We start from the raw sequence: 19,466 nt of genomic DNA, 5'->3' as shown, positions 1-19,466 counted from the left end.
TAGTGAAAGGAGTGCTCCAATTCAGTTACATAATATAAATGAATGGCTTGTAAGTAAAATTGAGGGAAAATTCAAAGAAACATTAACTTATAGCTGATAAGGGATCTTAGTAAAAGTGTTTTGTGAAAGACTTCAGCAGTAGATATTTTGTTTTTTCTTATTACTATTGTAGGATTGTAAATTTCAAATTATAAGTTCATTATTTATACAGAACATATCAAAAAAACCAGTCTGTCAAGTTTAGACTTTGAATTTAAAGAACTATCAATTATTACGTCATTTATGAATAACGGGAAGGTAATTAATTGTGATTAAATGAGGTAATGAAAGGAAGGAAAAATGTTTTATTTATTTATATTTTTTTCTATTATTTTCTCCTGATTGTTAGTGACATCTGTTTCTTTTTCCTTGTGCTCCGGTCTGCAGTTGACAGATTGTAGCCTTGTCAGTTAGCTTTCTGTATAGGATGCATTGGTGGGAGTAGGTGCTAGAATGTTACGTAATGCAGGCCTGGGAGCAGCATTCCGCTGCACTTGTTCCACTTATTTCTCCTAATCTTTCTTCGTTTTCCTTCCTATTTCTTTTCCGTTAATCAGTTATGGACGTTTTTTTTGCTAAAAAATGGGTGTTTGAATTGTGCAAAAAGATAAAAAAACATCCAAATGCTGCAAATAGTTAGTGCTTTAGGGCAGGGGTCGGCAACCCGCGGCTCGCGAGCCGCATGCGGCTCTTTTATCCAAATTTTGTGGCTCTTCAACCTGTCCAAAATAAATTCTATATTTCCATTTTATTCAAACAAATGAAAATTTCATTTATTAAAGTAAAGATATTTTTTCAAAAAGAATTTTGAATGTGATAGGTTAGAAATTGAATAGAATTATATTAAAATACAGTACGTAATACATATATAGGACTGCCCCTATTTTCATTTAAACACAGGTTTAGTTATGTATTTGTTTATTTACTTTGCAATATGTTAAAATTAATATATAAAACATTTAAATGTTATTGAATATCATAAAATAATAATTTGCGAATACAAATGATCTACAGAGTTGTTTACATTATCATCCTTGCGGCTCTTGGTAAGAATTATTAAAATTATTTAAGGAGAAATGGCTCTCTTCCTAAAATAGGTTGCCGACCCCTGCTCTAGGGGAATCATAATGGTTGTACCAATAGATTTGACACCCTCTGACGCCAAACTTTTGCAATATTTCTTATAAATCTGCCAGGAGAGCCTAGTGAAGAATGGCTCCCGCAGCAGCACACAATTCTACTGCAGTAGGTGGGGGTAGGTATGACAGTGATGAGGGCCTCAAGATATTTTTTTTTTTTTTTTGATAGGTGCTAAAAGATTCTCGCACAACTAACTGGTTTAGCAGAGAACTAAGAAAGTTCTTGTTTCTAGACACAGAGTAGTGCCCTTTTTAAAGAAAATAGGATAGAACTTGGAATCCACCACGAATTTTTGGATACAAAAATGAATATACAGTAGAACCTCGATTAACCGAGGCTGACCTCCGGCTATACCCGACCCCGGAAAACTGAAATCCCAGTTAAACCGAATACACAGTATTACATTTGTACTTTTAGCACCTAGTTTTCTTAACGGATTCCATTGCGTAAGTGAAATAAAAATTCGACCGAAAGGGGGCAAACGAAAGATGTTTTCTGTAGGACGGAACTGATTAACACTGAAGACTAGCTGGAGATTTAGGCAGATTAAAATAATGTCGGTAATTATCCATTAAAAATATTACATATAACCGTAAAGTTTAGGAAATCAACCATTTACGACACGTAAATCCCATGGTCTTTTGTAAGACCGTGGCAAAATCCCAAGAAATTCAGTACTAATTGCACCATATTTTGGGTTTTTACGTACATACATACATAATGACCCTTCAAGAAAATCAGGTATAAAAGAGTTACTGCCACACCTACAATTATGTTACATCGGAAGACAAAAAATTTTTTCCTGTCACCACCGAAAATTAACTTTTCTTTCGGCGCCGATCCAGGTGTTCTTTATGATGACTCAACATGATCCGTGGGCCAGTTAATCGAGGTTGTACTGTACTTCCGCTATGAAAATAGACGATTGAATTTTTACTTTTTATTTTTTCTAACTGACGATTGAAAGACTTAAAAACTCAAAACTACTTAAACCGCGCTTAATAAAATATTTCCTGTAAACAATTTATTTGTCAGATATATTGATAGAATTCTATTTGTATACAAAACTTTAACAAAAATTTTAATCTTTGTAATAAATTAATAAAAAAAAAAATAGTGATTATCATTTCTGAGTGTTTTGAAACAAACAGACAAAAGTCCTTCACATTCGTTTTACGTTTTTTGTCTGTTTGTTAATTGCAGATAATTAAAAAAAAAATAACTTCTCATTAGTAGGAATCTTATTTCACTTTTTATTATAATTTATATAATTAATAATTTTGTAAGTATTCGGTGGGTAAGATTTAATGCGTAAAGTTTTGGTTAACGCTCAAAAGTTCGTATTTCTGGTAAAAGCAAAATTTTGAAATCCAAAAATCAATTAACACGATTCCAATACTTCTCTAATTGTCAGTAAGAAAAAAAATAAAATAAAATTATGTATGATAAAGTTGATGTTGTTTTAATTAAATATGTCAATCATATTTTAATGACTATTAATATTATTCTTTTAATTGAAATTCCTTAGTTTATCTCATGAGTTCAGAGTGCGTTTCACTTAAATGTATAATATACTTTATTAATTAGCAACTATTTTAAGAAGATAATTTATTTTAGAAATAGTTTTCTAGAAATGTCTACAATTTTTCGTAAGTCTTATTGACAGTAAGTTATTTTTTTTTTAGTTTAAATTATTTGTTTATATCATTTTTAAATTGCTTTTATTTTTTTTGGGTAGTAAATATTGTTAAAAGCATTTTTTAAAAAACCGTCATATCATTAGTTGTGGCCTTGTATTCCGTGATAACTATTGCTTCATAATCAGCACTTAGCTGTTGGCCTCATTATTACTAATTAAAGTTTTCTTAATTTAAATTTTTAATATAAAAATAAAAAAGACTAATTGTAATATTTTAATTTTTTGAAATTAAAAGAGATTTGAGATTTTTTTTTAGTTAAAAGAATCTTGAAAAATGTGGTGTTCACCGGATAATGTGTTTTAATAGGACCAATCAGTGTTAGGGTATTGCCAATTAAGCACCTAATTTGGTGATTTTGAAACTTCTACAGGTGATTTCTTTTTCAGTGTTGTTTGATCATTCTTTTTTTGATGATTTAGACTCTTTTCGGTAAAAATTAAATTATACGTTGAAGAGTCTCCCTTCCGCCATATACAGAGCAATGCTTAACCCCAAAAAAACTGAATAACGAATTGATTCAATAAATCGATTTTTTTTTAACTCACTGGGATTTTTCGATTTCTTGGATTTCTCTGGTACACACACACACACACACACACACACACAGAATTTATAAAAAAAAAAAAACATTTTTTCAATACTCAGGGAGCCTAAAAGCGGCCATAATTCCAAATCTATAATCTAATCGATGGTAGAAACTTCCACTCTTGTAGAAAATGGATGTTCATATAAATACTTTTAGTCTAATAGTAAATATATTTGAGGAATATAATTATGTAAATATTACACTAAATTTAAAATTTAGTGTAGGAGGTGTATATATTAGAATTTTTAAAAGTTAATTCACTTGGGGTTAGTTTTGGCATTGTTAACAATGTCCATGCAAAGTTTCATGCCTCATGGCCATTCTAGTCAACTTAAAGTTACTTGATTAATTGTCCCAGGTTGGTGAATCCAATTTTGTGCTAAAATACTGTTGCTAATTTTGTGTAATCTTAAAATAAGTATTGCATTATTTTTACCATTATTTTGTAAAACGGTATTTATTTTTTTTTTTTAGTTAAATTTAAAAAAAAGAATCTAATTTTTGTATAATGATTTGCTTATCTATTTGGCTGTGTCTTTTCAAAGGGGTAAGGGAAGTATGGTGACAAATTTACGATATCGGGTTACCATTGGCGGTATCAGTTTTGTTGCTCGCCGAGTTGTTTTTTTTAAAGAAATATTAAGAGCATGTAAAACCAAAATGGTTGAAGTTCACGAAATTTATATTTCCCTCGAGTAAAATATTGCTTCATCTTGAAAAAAAAAAAAAATGAAGAAAGATGCAAAAAATAATTAAATAAAATTAGTGGAATGCAATAAAAGAAATTGAAGATAGATGGTAATCTACATTGTGTACGTACAAATTGCCAGTGATAATAATGTCCTTGAATAGAGTTAACATAATTTTATTGACCATGGAAAATGTAATAAATGATTTTTATTTGAATTATTTATTTAGATATTCATTTAAAATTTTAATATATTTTAATTTAGTTCAAATTTATAGGCACAAATTTTTACATACTAAACTCCACTGTTTATTTTGAGTGAAATAGGTCAGTATTGTTGTTTATCAAGATAAGGAAACTTTCAACGAAAGTCCTGTTCGATATTCGTAGAATAGAAAGGAAGTTGATGGCAGGAAACCGGAAGGAAGTAATCAGTAGAGACAAACATCGTTGGAGAAAGTCTTTCAAATTATGAATCAAAGAGGTTATACTTAATTCTTTATAAATGCTCAGAGAAAAGCCAATTTTTTGATATCTCCGATTATGTTGAGAGGCCTCATCGTGTATGTAAGTCTCTGAAACATTTTTCCCCAACAAAGCAGTCAACATTTGATTTTTGCCTATTGTATACATCCACTCGTTACAAACAAAATAGTTAACCAGCGGACAGCAGTGTAGCCCTAAGAATAGAACTTAAGAACCATTTATTTGTAAAAAGTTAAACAGCCAATAATTAGTATGAAATTAAAACGCTTATTATTTCTTTAAACGGGAAGGGGAAAAAGAAGTATTTCATTCATGTCTGTGGGCTAGCTAATTTTCATTCATAACGTAAGAAGTAACCTCGTTTTAGAGAGTGTGTAACAAATAATAGTATGATCATTGAACTGTAGTTGAAAGGATTGCGTTCAATTACCACCGTCTGTACTACTTGAATTGATGTCCTTCTCTCTGAGTAAGAGGTTGGTATGATGTGATTTCCGGTCTTAAAAAAAAAAAAAAAAAAAAAAAATTTAGACTAGCTCATCACACACGCTTCCTTGTTTTCCAATTAAATAGGAAATTATCCCGGAAGGAAATGTCTCTCTATATTAATTGCGTCATTGGGATTATAATTCCATTTGGGATCTTTCCGTTCTTCTTGTTGGCTAGTAACTATGTGTTTCCCAAGATAGGTTTGTCCTTGGACATCCCCGGCATGCTGACTGATTCATCTCGTTTCTATTTTATTAAGAACTTTTTAATAAATCTAGCACTGTTTATGTAGTAGTCTTGGTTTAAATAAAAATTTTGGAGGTTACAATATGGTTATAAATTGCTCAATTCTATGCAGTTTATTGAGGCTTGTTCCCTTCTATATCAAATTGATTGATAACTGCTGTGATAAGATGATAAATCGTGATGTCATGATTGCTCTGAAATAAGATCAAAAAGTTACCAATATATCAGGTTAGATTCTAGTCTAAACTGAAACTCTATGTTTCATTAATTAAAGATTAATTTTCACCATCTTTTCTACACTTTAATAATGAATTTACTATTATAAGCATAAACATATGTTATATAACATATCATATCTACTTAATAACATGTTATTAGCATTTATTTTTATTACTTTAGAATTAAAAAATAAAATGAAATGTGTAAGAAATTTTATCTTTTTCATTACTTAATATTAAATTGATTTATTACCTGAATTATCTGCGGATAGAGAGAGGCTCTTCTTTACATTATGTTTGTCAGTTTACATTGGCATATTACAAACTGATAGCCTTAGTAACTTTATCGCTAAACAAAAATTTACTACAATTAGTCTGTAATAAAATTAAAAAAAAAAGAAGAAATATTGGTTTGGAGTTCATCCGTATAGATAGCATCACTTTACATATTCCTAAAGCTAATATCAATGGTTTCACTTAGATTTGATGAGGAATCCTAGATCTTGTATTATTTCAGTTGATACAATTTTTAAGTCCAACAAGGAAGTGTTGAAAAATTCAAATATCAATTTATTGTTTTTATGTTTTAACAATGAAATTTTTTAACATGTTTATCGGTAGAATTAATTTACCTATAAAACATTAATTATAACAAGTAATAATTTTATTTCTTTATAGTCTAACTTGGTGGGTCACTTCACCTTGTAACAGTAAATAGTTATGTAATGTAGAAGGGTGTAATGTATTTTACTCCAAGGGTTTATTAAGTTGTTTGTAACAGAAGTTCAATATCATTACATAAGATAGATTACATAATATATTATGTACAATAATATTCTGTTTTATATTTTCTTTTAGATTGCTTACGATTGCTTAGTTCAATTTGTTGAAGGTTCATGTTAAATAACTTTTTTTATTTTTCATTGAAGGAATACTTTATTAATAAGTGGTAATTAAATTTTTATAGAAAAACTAGGATTAGTTTTTTTGGTTTTTGGTTTATTCAATCAATATAGACCCTGGGAATTGTGTGCAAACATATCTGTGGCCTCAGGTCAAAGATATGGGCTAGATTAGACGCTTTTGTTGTACCTTATTAGATGCTAAGCTGCTCTGAATACAGTTTTAAGAAGTAGAATGGTACAAAAGTGGATTCTTTAGGTTGATTTAGAAAACCGTTTGGGTGATGTTAAAAAGCCTTAAGTTTACTAGTCGCCTGGGAACTGCGGCAATGGTAGTTGAAGAAATAGTGAAAAAATAGGCATCATTTTAGTTTTATTATCTGTGCTTTTAGGATCCTCAGTGGCGGAGATAAGTGTTGTCTAGTAGGCCTAAGTAAGGAGTTTAGCAATAAGTCAGAGATCTCGTTGCTAACTTAGGATTGGCTCTGATTCCAATAGGTTCCTTTAAAACCTTATCAATGTCCCATGGTGGTCGCCCTAAGACAGTGTATCTCTTTCTGACTCTTTCTCCATCCGGAGCTTCCCTTCGAGTGCCAGTACAGTTACTTCCTGCTCTCCTTTTGGATTTCTTGTAGAACCTAGGGGTTACGAGGGGATTGGAATGGCACCCTAGCCTAGAATCCTCCCATTTCCTTTTTATTAGGAGAAGTTTTCTTCAGAATTTCTTATGAGGGCATTGGTGAAATGGGATCCCTGGCTCCCTCCTCTCGACTATAGCTATGGGAAGCTTCCTCTTCGCTCTTCCTAGGAGTCTGAATGATTGGTTTCATCTCCTCAGGTGCTGTAGGGTTGGAGATCTCATCTGGCACTCATGAAGATATACAATGATCTAATTTAGTCGCAGAATTCGTATAATTGTAATTATAAGAGTAAACGATGTTTACTCCATTCATTCCAGGTATCCGTAACCATTTCTTGACTTCCCGTAAATAAAACAAAATTTATTCCTAAACCATTAGCAATTTATAATTATTATTTTAATAAAATTCAATATTAATTTTCCCATGTTTAAATGAACTGTACAGGAAATGTTTTATTTACATAATTTTTGCAAATAAGTATAACCATAGATTGTTTAACAATGGACTCTTTTGCCTTTAAAATTAGCTATACAAGGTCCTAGAATTGTTAAAAGATACAGAATCTACAATTACCCATTTTATTCAAATAGCTGTTTAAAGATTTATTGACAGACTTCAAGTCCCGTTATATAACATCAATTTGTGTTTTATTAACCGTCACATATAATTTATGTACCTATTTATATATGTTAAGAGAAATTCTGTATACATGGAAAAAAATTTTTTAATTAATGGTGTGCATAAAAAAATAAACAAATAATTATCATAAAAAAAGGACTGTTTTTCTTCTAAATTAATTTCCATGGCCTCTAAAACGTACCACATAAAATATGTCTGTTGAATGCACACACATATTAATCTTTAGACTTTAAATTATACTTATTAGACTATATAATGTAACAGTTATATTATTGAAGAAAATATTTCTTGATATTTTCAATTCTTTTTATTATTTACAATTCCCTTAATTCTTGTGATTTTAGAAAGTTAGATAAGTTTGTAGGGCTGCAACTTATGACGTCAAAAAAAAAAATTATGTCGTCATAATTAACTCTTAAAGTTGATCATGTGTTCTTTGACTTATTGCTAAGGTTTGGCTTCATTCTGTCGAATCACCTAGATCCGTTTATCTATCTTGAAAAGAGATAGTGTCTAAACCACTAAGTTATCCGCCAGCTTCATATTTTGGGAAAATGCATAAATGTGGGGGGATGCAGGATAGTGTAGCATGAACAACTTTCATCTCAATAGATTTGTTGAATATATTTATTAAGCCATATTTATTTTTTAATCTTATTTTATTGTATCTATTTATTTTGTTGAATTGATTATTTCAAATCAGAGGCCACATTTTTTTAGTTTGTTATATTCGTTAACTAGTAAGTTTTGTTAATAGTGCGGGACAGAATGCGATGAAGGGGCATTTTAGTCTGTGGGTGCCTCTTGGATGTCCTTCATCGTTAATCATGACAGCACTGGTTGATGATGTCTGTAGAAATAGTGTGACATCAGCGGATAAGGCGCCTAACATGTTCGTCTGTTTGTATATATGTTAGTTTATTAGCAATAATACTGTGTCAACAAGATGAAATCATTGATGCAGTTATTGTTTACTAACAGGTTCCATAAAACCCCTCATTTTGGTTAATTATTTAGGATATTGCTTAAATGCATAAACGACATGGAAGGTCTTTCTAAAAATGAGTTGTCAAGGAGGAAAGCTGAAGTTTGTTTTCGAATTTACTTATGAAACCGTCTTCTTCACTTAAAAAATTTAAATTAAATAAAATGGATCTTAAATAAAATAGTATTTTTTTTCTCTAATCTTTTAAACTCAGATTTGTTGGGAGTAAATCTTGGAAGATAGTTTTATTCTATTTGCCAAAATGTCTACACCGGATGTTTGCTTCATTAGTAGTTCTTTGTTTCACATAGTCAGTCACTCTAACAGAGATGGTACTCATAAGAGTCCTCCCTTCTCTCAATTAATTAAAGATGAGGCAGAAATAACGCAAAACCAAACAGACTCAATCAAGAAAGCAGTGGCGCCAGGCGGCCATTGCAGGCACAACAGGTATATAGACTCAACCATGTCGCATCCTCAATGACTGAGTCACTGATACTCTCAAATTTGACTAGTTAAAACAAACTAACTATATTTAAATTGAAATGGCATTTCCACATTATTGAATGATACAACTTTTTTATAGAGAATAATTTCCTATTTACGTAATTCTAAATTATCAGGAAACGCTTTTGTTTTAGTAACTTTCTTAAAAATGGGCGACCTACGTTTTTAAAAGCATGTACGCAAGGCAACATTTTAATTGGCCATGCAAGCGGATGGAAGAGAGCCATTTTAAGTTTTTAGTACAATATGATTCCATAAAATAACTTTTTTTATTTTCTTACCTTTATAAAAGTGGAATCGATCTATGAGTAGATCGATCTATCGTTAGAATTTTATTTGTATATACACACATATTTACACTCGTATTGGCACACAAGCTCAAGAAGCGTATTGCTAAACGCATTTCTACGTGAAAAACGTATAAAGCCATATTTATTTTTGTACATTTTCACCAATTTTAATACCAATATTCCATGTGGAAAGCCGCTGAATTGATCTGATAAATTTTAAGTAATATTAGGCCAGTGAAAGTTATTACTTATTTACAACTGCCGGGTTTTCCCTCTGAAAAGGTTTTAAAATGTGTATTTAACTTGTAATTACAAGAAAACCTCTTATCTTGGCTTAAACAGTTTTAATCGATGTAAATAATTTCCTTCTTAAGAGTAAGTACTCGTATTAGCTCACTTCATTCTCTTTAATTTAAATTAATAATTAAACAAATTAAATTTGTCTTTAATCAGAAATCAAATCTTGGAAACTCAAGCGACTCTAATAGCATCTTTAAGAGTTAAGAAAATTAAAAGAAAGTTTTCGAAATTCCTTATATGGTAGTAATAACAGTTAAGTTCAAAGATTTACACAATTGCTTATTTCCAAAAATTATAAAGCCTTGTACCATTCAAAGATTAATGATAGGAGAATAGTGGTAGAATTTGGGATATATTTTAGCTATTATGGACCAATCTCTGTAATTTTATCTGATTAAAAGGCTGTTCTGTATCTAGTTAACTATTCTATAGTAAACATAACTACTTTTCCTTCTTCTATGGGTGACCTTCTTTCCTAAACTAATGAATAAACATGTGTTTTGTAATGTACTCAGTTTTCTTCTATCTTTCTCTCGTCACATTTCGTACAATTAGTGAATTAAATTTGAATTTATTTAAATATTACTAGCTGTTGTCTAATTTATTATAAAAACACAAACAAAAAGTTTTATCTGTGAAGAAAATTCAAAGGAAAATATGTTGCTGTCCAATATGCGAAATACGCTTTCCTATTGCAATAATAAAGCTGTGAGCAACACATTTTCCTTTTTCCCAGCTAAATTTGATGTGAACTCACATAGATGTGACTTTCTGTTACTCTAATTCTCAAGGTTTCCTTCCAAATTTAAATTTTCATTGAATGATATGAACAGTTATGATATGTTGGATTTGAAGGTAAAATAAATAACACTAATTTTAGTAAAAAAACCAAAAAAAAACTTGAGTTTATTCTAAAAATAAATGAAATGACATTGTTAAAATGCTGTGAACTAATTATGCATTTTGTACGACTTTTATGAATTATCAATTGCGCAGTTCACAGGAAGAATTCTGTCCAATGATTGATTTGATTTGTCTTATCAAGTTCCTGACAGAGAGGATTGGTGTGTCTACTGCCTCACTCTCGAAGTCCTCAACTCTCGTAGCCACAATTTTTTTTTTTAAAGTGGAGAAACCTTCACTAACAGCTGGATTCAAACCTGGAATGCGTCGAAGTTCTTTGCACTATCCATTCAAAATAAAAATATTGTAACAGTTTTCTTCTGGTTCACAATTTTGGTCCAAACCTTTTCTCGGAAGTGTCCAATGCCGTTCATTCAAGCGGAATACCAATCGGAGCTTTCAGAAAGTTTACTGTTTACAGATATGACGCATATTTGTGCGTGTAAAATTTGGCCAATTGGCTCCAATTTCACTTAATACCAAATAGTAAAACTACTTTTACAAACTCAGGGATCTCAAAAGGTTTATTGCTGGTGAAAACTTAAAATCCAAATTCTATACGATTGCAAGTCACCATAGGGAAATACTTCCTACTTTGTCATTAGTTAATTTGAAACCTCTGGGCAAATTCATTGTAATATTTTGCCGGGCATAATAAGTGAATTAGTTCGTTTCAAAGAAATACAAACATATCTAGTTTGTAATTCTTCATTTCCTTTTTGAGTTGATGGCTTACAGACTGTTTCAAAGATATATTCTCACAAGCAATTAGCAATAAGACCTAGTTAATTTTTTTTATAAGGATATTGCAAAACTATATCCTTCCGTTTATTATTTAATTAAAAAGGATAACTAGGGCAAAAGTTCATAAAGCATTAATTTTGATTATATAAACACCCTGCACCTTTCTTTGAACTATAATGAGAATTAGAGAAAAAAAATCATTCAAAAATATGAAAATAAAATTATTAGCTTAAAATTATATTCTGTTTAATTACCCCCACCGTTTCATCGAACCACTGAGTCACATGAAGAGGCGCTTTCAGGGAATCAATTGGGGAATTAAGGTGTTCTTACTTGGCGTTTAAGTCAAATCTTAGCTCAGTGGTAGAGTAAGGTACAGAGCCAGCATTACAGACCATCCTAAACCCATTCGAAGAAACTAGATTTAGTTCAAAACAAGACACATTGGCTCATGACAGAAAGTCCTTGCTTAACTTCAATAGTTGCATTATAATATACTGGTATAGAGCCTCTCCAGGTAATCTTATAGTAGGCACACGGTCGAACTATTTAGTGTGCAGATATAAAAAAAAACACGAGGTCTCTATGAAAATCCATCAATAGCTGTAGTAAAATTATTTGACTAGAAAATTATAACAAATTCTACATTAAACAATTGATTCCATTCAAATATTGTGACACTAATTGATTGTAGTGATTTAACTTTGTATCCAAGTACAAGTCGAGATTTAAATTAATTATGGACTCCTTTGGAAATCATTCGCAGAGCTTGTAATTATCCTCATCTATTGGTCATAATTCTAAAGTAGTTTGTTATATTTTCATGTAATATTTTATGTGGATTTCTTTGAAATAATAATAATTTAGAAGGCTTGATGTTCAACTTTAAATGTTTAGTTCCCATTGATAATGACGTGGGCACCCCCATAAATCCTAAACGACTATTGTGAACAGAGTCAGAAATATACCACATGAAAAAATACCTCGTCTAGGAAGATGTAGTAATGGGGTGTTACCAGGTGTTGAAGAAAAAGATAACTTTTTTTAAACTCTTCATAGTTGTAATATTTCTTGATTATTTATTTGAAGGAGGTGCTGCTGCAGGATCTTAGCTCAAATTAGAGCAACATTGTAACATTTCAAAATGATACCTATTTTAGAACATTTCTATTGGTCTAATTCCACCAATTTGTGCATTTTGACTTAGTGCTTTTTGTACATCTTTTAGGTAAGCGATAAGGTTTATAAGTGTTTATAGTTCAGTGAAACATTCAGAGAAGTTTTGAATTTCCCGCCCTAGGTCAGCTGTAGTTTATAACAGCTGTTTGGAGAAATTATAACCTTCCTTTCTTAGGAACCGTCACTATACCCAGATGTCTCCTCGGTAGGAACTAGAACCAAGTTTATCTTAGAAAAACAACTTATAAGCTTAACATATCTGCCACAAGTTGATAGACCAATTAAGTAAATTTCAAGCCCAACTGTTACCTAAAGTATTTACTTACGTATAAATGTACCTATATTACGTAAATTCAAGAAACTTTTCTTTTATATTTAAAAGCTTGCCTACTGGCAAGAGAAACGTCCATAGTTAATTATATGTAAGATGATCCTTTTACAAGCCAAGTTTGTCTGCGGCAATAGTTATTTATATAATTTATATTGTAAGTATGAAGTTTTTTATTTACTTATTTGTTTTAATAAATACAATTATCTATTTCAGGTGGCAATTAAAATAATAGATAAAACGAAATTAGATGAAGACAGTCTGAAGAAAATCTTCAGGGAAATTCAAATCCTTATGAAATTAAGGCATCCGCATATTATAAGACTTTACCAAGTAAGTTATTTTGTATCAATATTCTACACTATATTTCTAGCCATTTGGGCTTCCCAAGTTTCGTTCTGTAGAAACTTAATGGTTTCAGAACTTCGTACTTAATAAATGCGTTTTTGGGCTAAAAAACATGTGAATAACACATGGTTAAAATCTTTGAGGAGTCAAAAGAATTCTCACAATGGAAAAGTACAAAAAAGGGACTTTAATGGGTACGGTTACAATCAATTTTCTCAGCCTCCTTAATAAATCAGAGAAATGAAAGATCACAGTACTCAATGCCTCTGCTAAATAATCAATAATCTAGCCTTAAAAACTAACCTTAACGTGTTTGATTCCTGAGGCTTCTACTGAAATCTGCACCAGTGATAACCTAAATTTGGACGCTGAATTTTCAAAGCGAGGGCACCTCTTACATGAGTATTTGGACATTTATTAATGACATTGGGGGGTATTGTGAGAAAGAGTGGCTGGGGAGTACAATGGCTCCACTTGTGGACTAAGTGCAGTCTGCCTTTTAGATGGAAGGCCCTATAGGGCAGGATCTTTCTACTTCGAAAATAAATGATCCACTACTCTTTTTTTTTTATATAATTGATTATTGTTTGTTTGTTTTTTAAAATTTACTCTGTCAGATTTTTAATGTAAAAGTAATTTATGTCTTACAGCATTCTAAAAAATACATTTAAGAAAAAAACAAAAGTTCTCAAATACTACAGCGAAAATTAATTCATTTCTTAAGCATCAAGCTTTAATAAATTCATTTAATCTCCTCTTTGTATCAGTAGTAACGTCCATAAAATACATTTTAAATTAACTATCCATCACTGATCTTATATTTTGATATTTATCTTGCAGGTTATGGAGACTGACAGAACTATTTATTTAGTGACTGAATACGCTTGTGGTGGTGAAATTTTTGGTGAGTGGAATCAATGTGAAAATGGAGATAAGTTGTCCAGTCAATATCTCTTCAATGCCATTTTTTTCAGTGTTTGTTTTATGGTTAACAATATTTTTATTGTCTATTTACAAAAAAAGTTCTGCCACTCTATATGATTATAAATAAAAATGCAGGTTAATCATAGTATTCACCATTACATTGATAGTGCTCTTTCTCAGTGGTAACTTTATGAAAAAAAAAAACATTGGTAATCCGTAATGCATAGATCAGGCGACCACTATAGCTATTTGTCCACTGCTTCAATATACATAATTTCCATTGCTCATCCAATATTGGTATGTACCTTTAAAACTGCGTATTCTTTACATTTTTTTTTTGTGTTCAACACATTCCCTGAAATGTTTCGCTATGAGGTTGAACTGTTAAAAATTTCTCCAGAATGCGGAATATGCGTATGAATGTGTGTTGATCTAAGTATTTGTGTATCTGGTTGGCATATTTGTCAAAGTCTTTACAGTAGTTTATAAATTCTTCAGATTCAGGGATTTCTATTTTCAATAGTTGGGATAGAACTGTATTACAAAGTTGAGCTGAACCTATGGTTAAATTTGATGTGTGTTCATGCAAAAAGACTTATTTAAAATTGGTTCAAAATCAGGTTTAAACATAAATAAATTATATCAGAGTAACTTTGAAGGATCGAAGTAATTGAGTTATTCTGTTAGGTTATTCATCTCTGAGAAATGTTTGCGTATAATGCTACAAGTAAAATGAAAGATATCTTCAGTGAGAGAGTGCGCTATCATTCTAGATATGCTGATAATTCAAGATAATTGTATCAGTGATATTGATGGCAGAAAGTTATAGAATTTCGGGTGAACTTTGAAAAGAAAATCCACATCACCTTGTTCATGTCGAGAAGACAATGTGGGAAGATGGATGTAAAGTCGAAACTCCTCAATACAGAAATACACGGTACTATTTTAAATTACAAATGCTTGAAGGGCTTTTCATTTTATATTTCATATTAATTGCCTGAGTATAAAGGCAACCAAATACTGGAAGTGTACTGACAACTGCAAGACTGTAGCACAAAATTAGAAGACATTTAATGTTGTTTCGAAGGCAGACAGCTACAAGAAGACTTGTGCTGAGAAGAACTTGACAAAGAGCATTTAACAACCTTATCCATGCTTTGGGCATGTAGGTGTACTTTGCCCGGTACGAACTACCACCAGGTAGTTGACGAGTTATGCATCAAGGGTAAGAAGTTGCTGATCAGCTGGTAAGAACGAAAAATCGACTCCATTTCTTGGTGCAGTACCATAGGATACTAGGGGAATTGTCTTATTACCTAGAATACCGTACGAACGGTTCGCTAGCCGCCTTAGAGGAGCGCGCGCAAAAAAGTAGGATTCAGCTAGATTTTTGTCCAACTTGATTTGAATACATCTATTTCGATTAAGGTATTTAAGAAAGTATTAATTATAATTCCATATAAGCAAAAGGCGAGAAGTTCGAGTGTTTTAATTTTCACTCCAGATATTTGTTTGTTTGTTATTATTGATCAATTGTTATAGTCTCCTAGTTCATGTAAAAATGTGCGCTGACAAAGGTTGTAGATAAATAATGATAAATTTGATGATGGCGGTTACCACAGCCTTCTCTCTAAAGCAGACGTGGGTCCTACGGCCTCACTGATAACAATTGAAATCCTCTTATCTTTAGCACTAGATATATGTAACAACACACATACACGCTAACCATATACTCTATAAATTCTTGGCATTTATTTCTGAAAATAGCATAATTCAATTTGTTTCTTATATTTAAACTTATTTATTTAAGATGAAATTGAAGTTCAGTGATAATCCTTTATTGAATCTTATGTAAAATAAGTTTGTCTGTGATATGATCTGCACGTTGCTTTTTGTCGGTTTAGATAATTTTGTCTTAGTTTATTTCAAGTTTAATTTGATCCTTAATACAGTTTATTTTCTCCAAGTTTCCAAATGGAGTTACCCATCATCTTACAAAAATGCTGAAGACCCGTTTAAGTTTGCTACTAGTGCACTCGACTTGCACTGGGCGAGTTATTGGAGGGATCTCTTAGCTTACCACTGGGATGGAAAATAGTTGGATGGAGTTGTTAGCAACATGCAAAACTTACGTACCTAGGCTATCTCTCCAACCCAAAAGCCCCCAAAGCTCAAAGACTCTTCTGAAATACCACTAAGGCCGAGTATGTAGAATCATTGCCGAGTGCTGCCCCTAATCCGCGCCTATCACCCTTATCGGTTCCAAGTTAATAGCGGTCCAGAAAAAAAAAAAAATCTTTAGAAACTGATATCTGCTACCTTTTTCAGGCACCAGCCACTGAAATAAATGAGAAAGTTAAGAAGAACATCACGCACCCCAATGAACTAGTTAATAGATTTTTTTGTTTAATTAATGCAGGAGAAGTTACTTAACGCAAGCAATAATCCTTTTTTAGACGTTTATTTATTTTTTGAATGACAAAATGCAGTAAACTGAAGATTGATTATTTTATAAACTTTTTGATATAAATTAAGAGAAAAGAAGGAAAACAATTGCAGCCGTTTAGATTCAGCTTCAGACAGTATCTTTACTATGTCGAGATAATTTTTAATTGTTGCGAAACAAAACAATTAAATACATTTAATGTTAATCAGAGAAATGATTGATCATAAAACATGGTACAGTTTATTATTTTGTAAGATTAGAAATTTAAAAATAAATTATTTCCTTTTTTTCATAATTTCAAGTTTTATTTCTAAATTATTTCATTTTACAACGTTGATCACTTGAAATTGTCAGATTTTATTATTTCTTCATACATTATTTTCTAATTCTTATTATTTCTCTTTTTAATATTTAACATGTTATATAACAACTAATATAAAGAGCAAATCACATATTTTATCTCATTATCTTTAGTTTATTTACTTTCCTTTGGCATATCATCATTTACTTTTCCTTTCTTATCAGTTCCGAGGTGATGTAGTTTTCATAATTTGCTAACTTCTCCTTTAAACTAGCAATATTTTTTTCTATTAAAATTTTGCGTTTAATTTCAGATTTTTTTTTTTGTGTCTAGGCAGATTAGGTGCTTATTAAAAAGAACGCTAATTATGCTAAGAATGTAATTAAAGAATACATAATTAGGAGTAGAGAAAGGAAGGCAAGGCATTATTAAAAAAAAATCCAGGAAATTGTATTGTTGATTTTTCTGATTATATTTATTTGATTTTTGAAATTTCTTTCGAAGAGAACCACACTGATTTCCTCTATAAATAGATTGACAATTATTTTTTTGATGATTTTAGTTTACTATTCAAAAACAGGTCTATCGGTTCTCTTTAAATTTAGCATATTTATTCCACAAGCCAGATTTATAATTTTAATTATGTATGGATGATATATTTATACATCCCTTCTAGAGTGTTCTTTTGTTGTTATGTACGAACCCAACAACGCTATAGTTGTATTAAGAAAAGCAAATTTCTTATAAAGGTTTTAATTTTTAAGGTTTCCCCGCGATTTTATTGAGAACCAATTGAACGGAACTTTTTAATCATATTATACTAAGTACTCAAGTTATAGGCTTATCAGGTTTATTTTAAAAGTGTTTTTAGTATGATTTCCGGATATAGATGCATTTGGAAAAATGCAATACTTGGAATTTTCAGTTTTACGGACATTCTTACTATGAAAGTAATAAGTTACTGAAAATCTACAGAATATTAATTATACTTTAGAAATGGTGTAAAAGAATGTCGTGCAAGTGTCTTTCATTTGTTTTTTTGTTATTGAATAGTCAGAAACTGTTTAAAATGGCACCCAAATCTTACAGTGTTTCACAACTTCTATCTAGCAATCGTAACAGGTAGCCTGTAAATTTTATTACCTTTGCGGAAAGATTCTTTTCTTAAACCGGCAAGACTTAGTGTTTCATTGAATGTTGAGCCAAATTTGAATGTAGTTAGGAGTTGTTACATGTTTACTTATATTTGTTTATTTTTATTTTTTAGACTTTCTTGTAAAAAATGGAAAGATTAGCGAACAAGAAGCGTGTAAAATTTTCCACCAAATAGTAGCTGCCGTTAACTATTGCCATTCAAGGAATGTTGTTCATAGAGACCTCAAGGCTGAAAATCTACTTCTAGACGCAAATATGAACATCAAATTAGCAGGTGAGAAAAAAAAAATCAATTATTTTCTTTACTTAAACGTTAGAAGTAGGCTCTTGAGAAGTGACCTACTTCAGGGTCAACAGATTACCTACAAGTGAATTGTTAAAATTGTTTGAATAATTGAATTTTTAGATTTCATTGTAACATTTCTTTTAATTTTATAATTGGATGTAGATACTGATATCAAAGCTTCTCCTACTTGTTTTCCAGATTTTGGATTCAGCAACAATTTCGAAGCTGGTAAAAAATTGTGCACTTGGTGTGGTAGTCCTCCTTATGCTGCGCCAGAACTGTTTCAAGGTGTAGATTATGATGGACCAAAGGCTGATGTTTGGGTATGTTAAAATATTATTTATTTTCTATTAATAGAAGAAGAAGAAAAAAAAGAAACGTTTTCTTAATAATAATAGTTAATTTTCTTTCTTCTATTTGTAACAATCAACATTAACATAACATAATGTTTAGGGTAAATATTTATTAAATGATATTGAGTCATACAGCAGGAAATATTATCTCTCCTATATTCACTTCAAGGGCATTTATGTTAAATAAATCTTTTGATTGCATAACTGTAATTGCAAGTCCAGGAAACTTCTACTTTAATTTTTTACTAATTAAAAATAAATATAATTTTTATTCTTAATTTCTTAGGTGGAGTAGAGTTTTCTTATTTTTAATGCGTTGGCTGTTTTAAGTGGAACTTGATTCTATCGCGTTTCAGTAATATGAAAATCAAAAAGCTAAAATTATAGTTTGATTTTGAAAATGAACCCTCTTTTAATGGCTTAGGACCAACTGCTACAGTCTGAAAAGCATTTGTTGGAATTTTTAAGCTATAAATGTCCTACTGTTTTAAGTTTAAAATGGAAATTATCAAATTTTACTATCTTAATTTAATAAATTATTAAATATCGTTAAATTCATGGATTTTATATCCTGTATATAGTCTTCTTTTCAAATTCTGACCGGTTATCATCCATCTTCAGTAATACTCGTTCAGCTTCATGC

The 19,466-nt window shown here is 30.8% G+C and overlaps 1 protein-coding gene and 1 long non-coding RNA gene across 4 annotated transcripts in view; one reads left to right on the top strand and one right to left on the bottom strand.

Annotated features, from left to right (window-relative positions):
* The window catches only part of LOC141460466 (serine/threonine-protein kinase SIK3-like), a 57,072-nt gene that overhangs the window by 9,389 nt on the left and 28,217 nt on the right, over positions 1–19,466 (top strand). For 2 of the 3 annotated variants that reach the window (XM_074140480.1, XM_074140478.1), the window contains exons 2-5: positions 13,227–13,343; positions 14,199–14,262; positions 18,297–18,458; positions 18,669–18,793. In XM_074140480.1, coding sequence (XP_073996581.1) covers positions 13,227–13,343; positions 14,199–14,262; positions 18,297–18,458; positions 18,669–18,793 — 468 coding nt within the window. Of the gene's footprint in view, positions 1–13,085; positions 13,105–13,226; positions 13,344–14,198; positions 14,263–18,296; positions 18,459–18,668; positions 18,794–19,466 lie in introns of those variants that run through there. The other variant, XM_074140481.1, reaches the window with a different exon arrangement.
* LOC141460475 (uncharacterized) lies at positions 3,870–6,009 on the bottom strand. The gene is made up of 2 exons (XR_012462066.1): positions 5,846–6,009; positions 3,870–5,568 (listed from the first exon to the last, which is right to left on the bottom strand). It is a non-coding gene; the product is annotated as an uncharacterized lncRNA (long non-coding RNA).

The sequence above is a fragment of the Rhodnius prolixus genome, unplaced genomic scaffold (assembly GCF_049639745.1).
Source record: "Rhodnius prolixus isolate KJV_2025 unplaced genomic scaffold, Rpr scaffold_6, whole genome shotgun sequence".
In the NCBI taxonomy this organism is placed as follows: domain Eukaryota; kingdom Metazoa; phylum Arthropoda; class Insecta; order Hemiptera; family Reduviidae; genus Rhodnius; species Rhodnius prolixus.
Note: the sequence above shows the minus strand (reverse complement) of the source record. Positions and strands in the feature narration are given on the sequence as shown.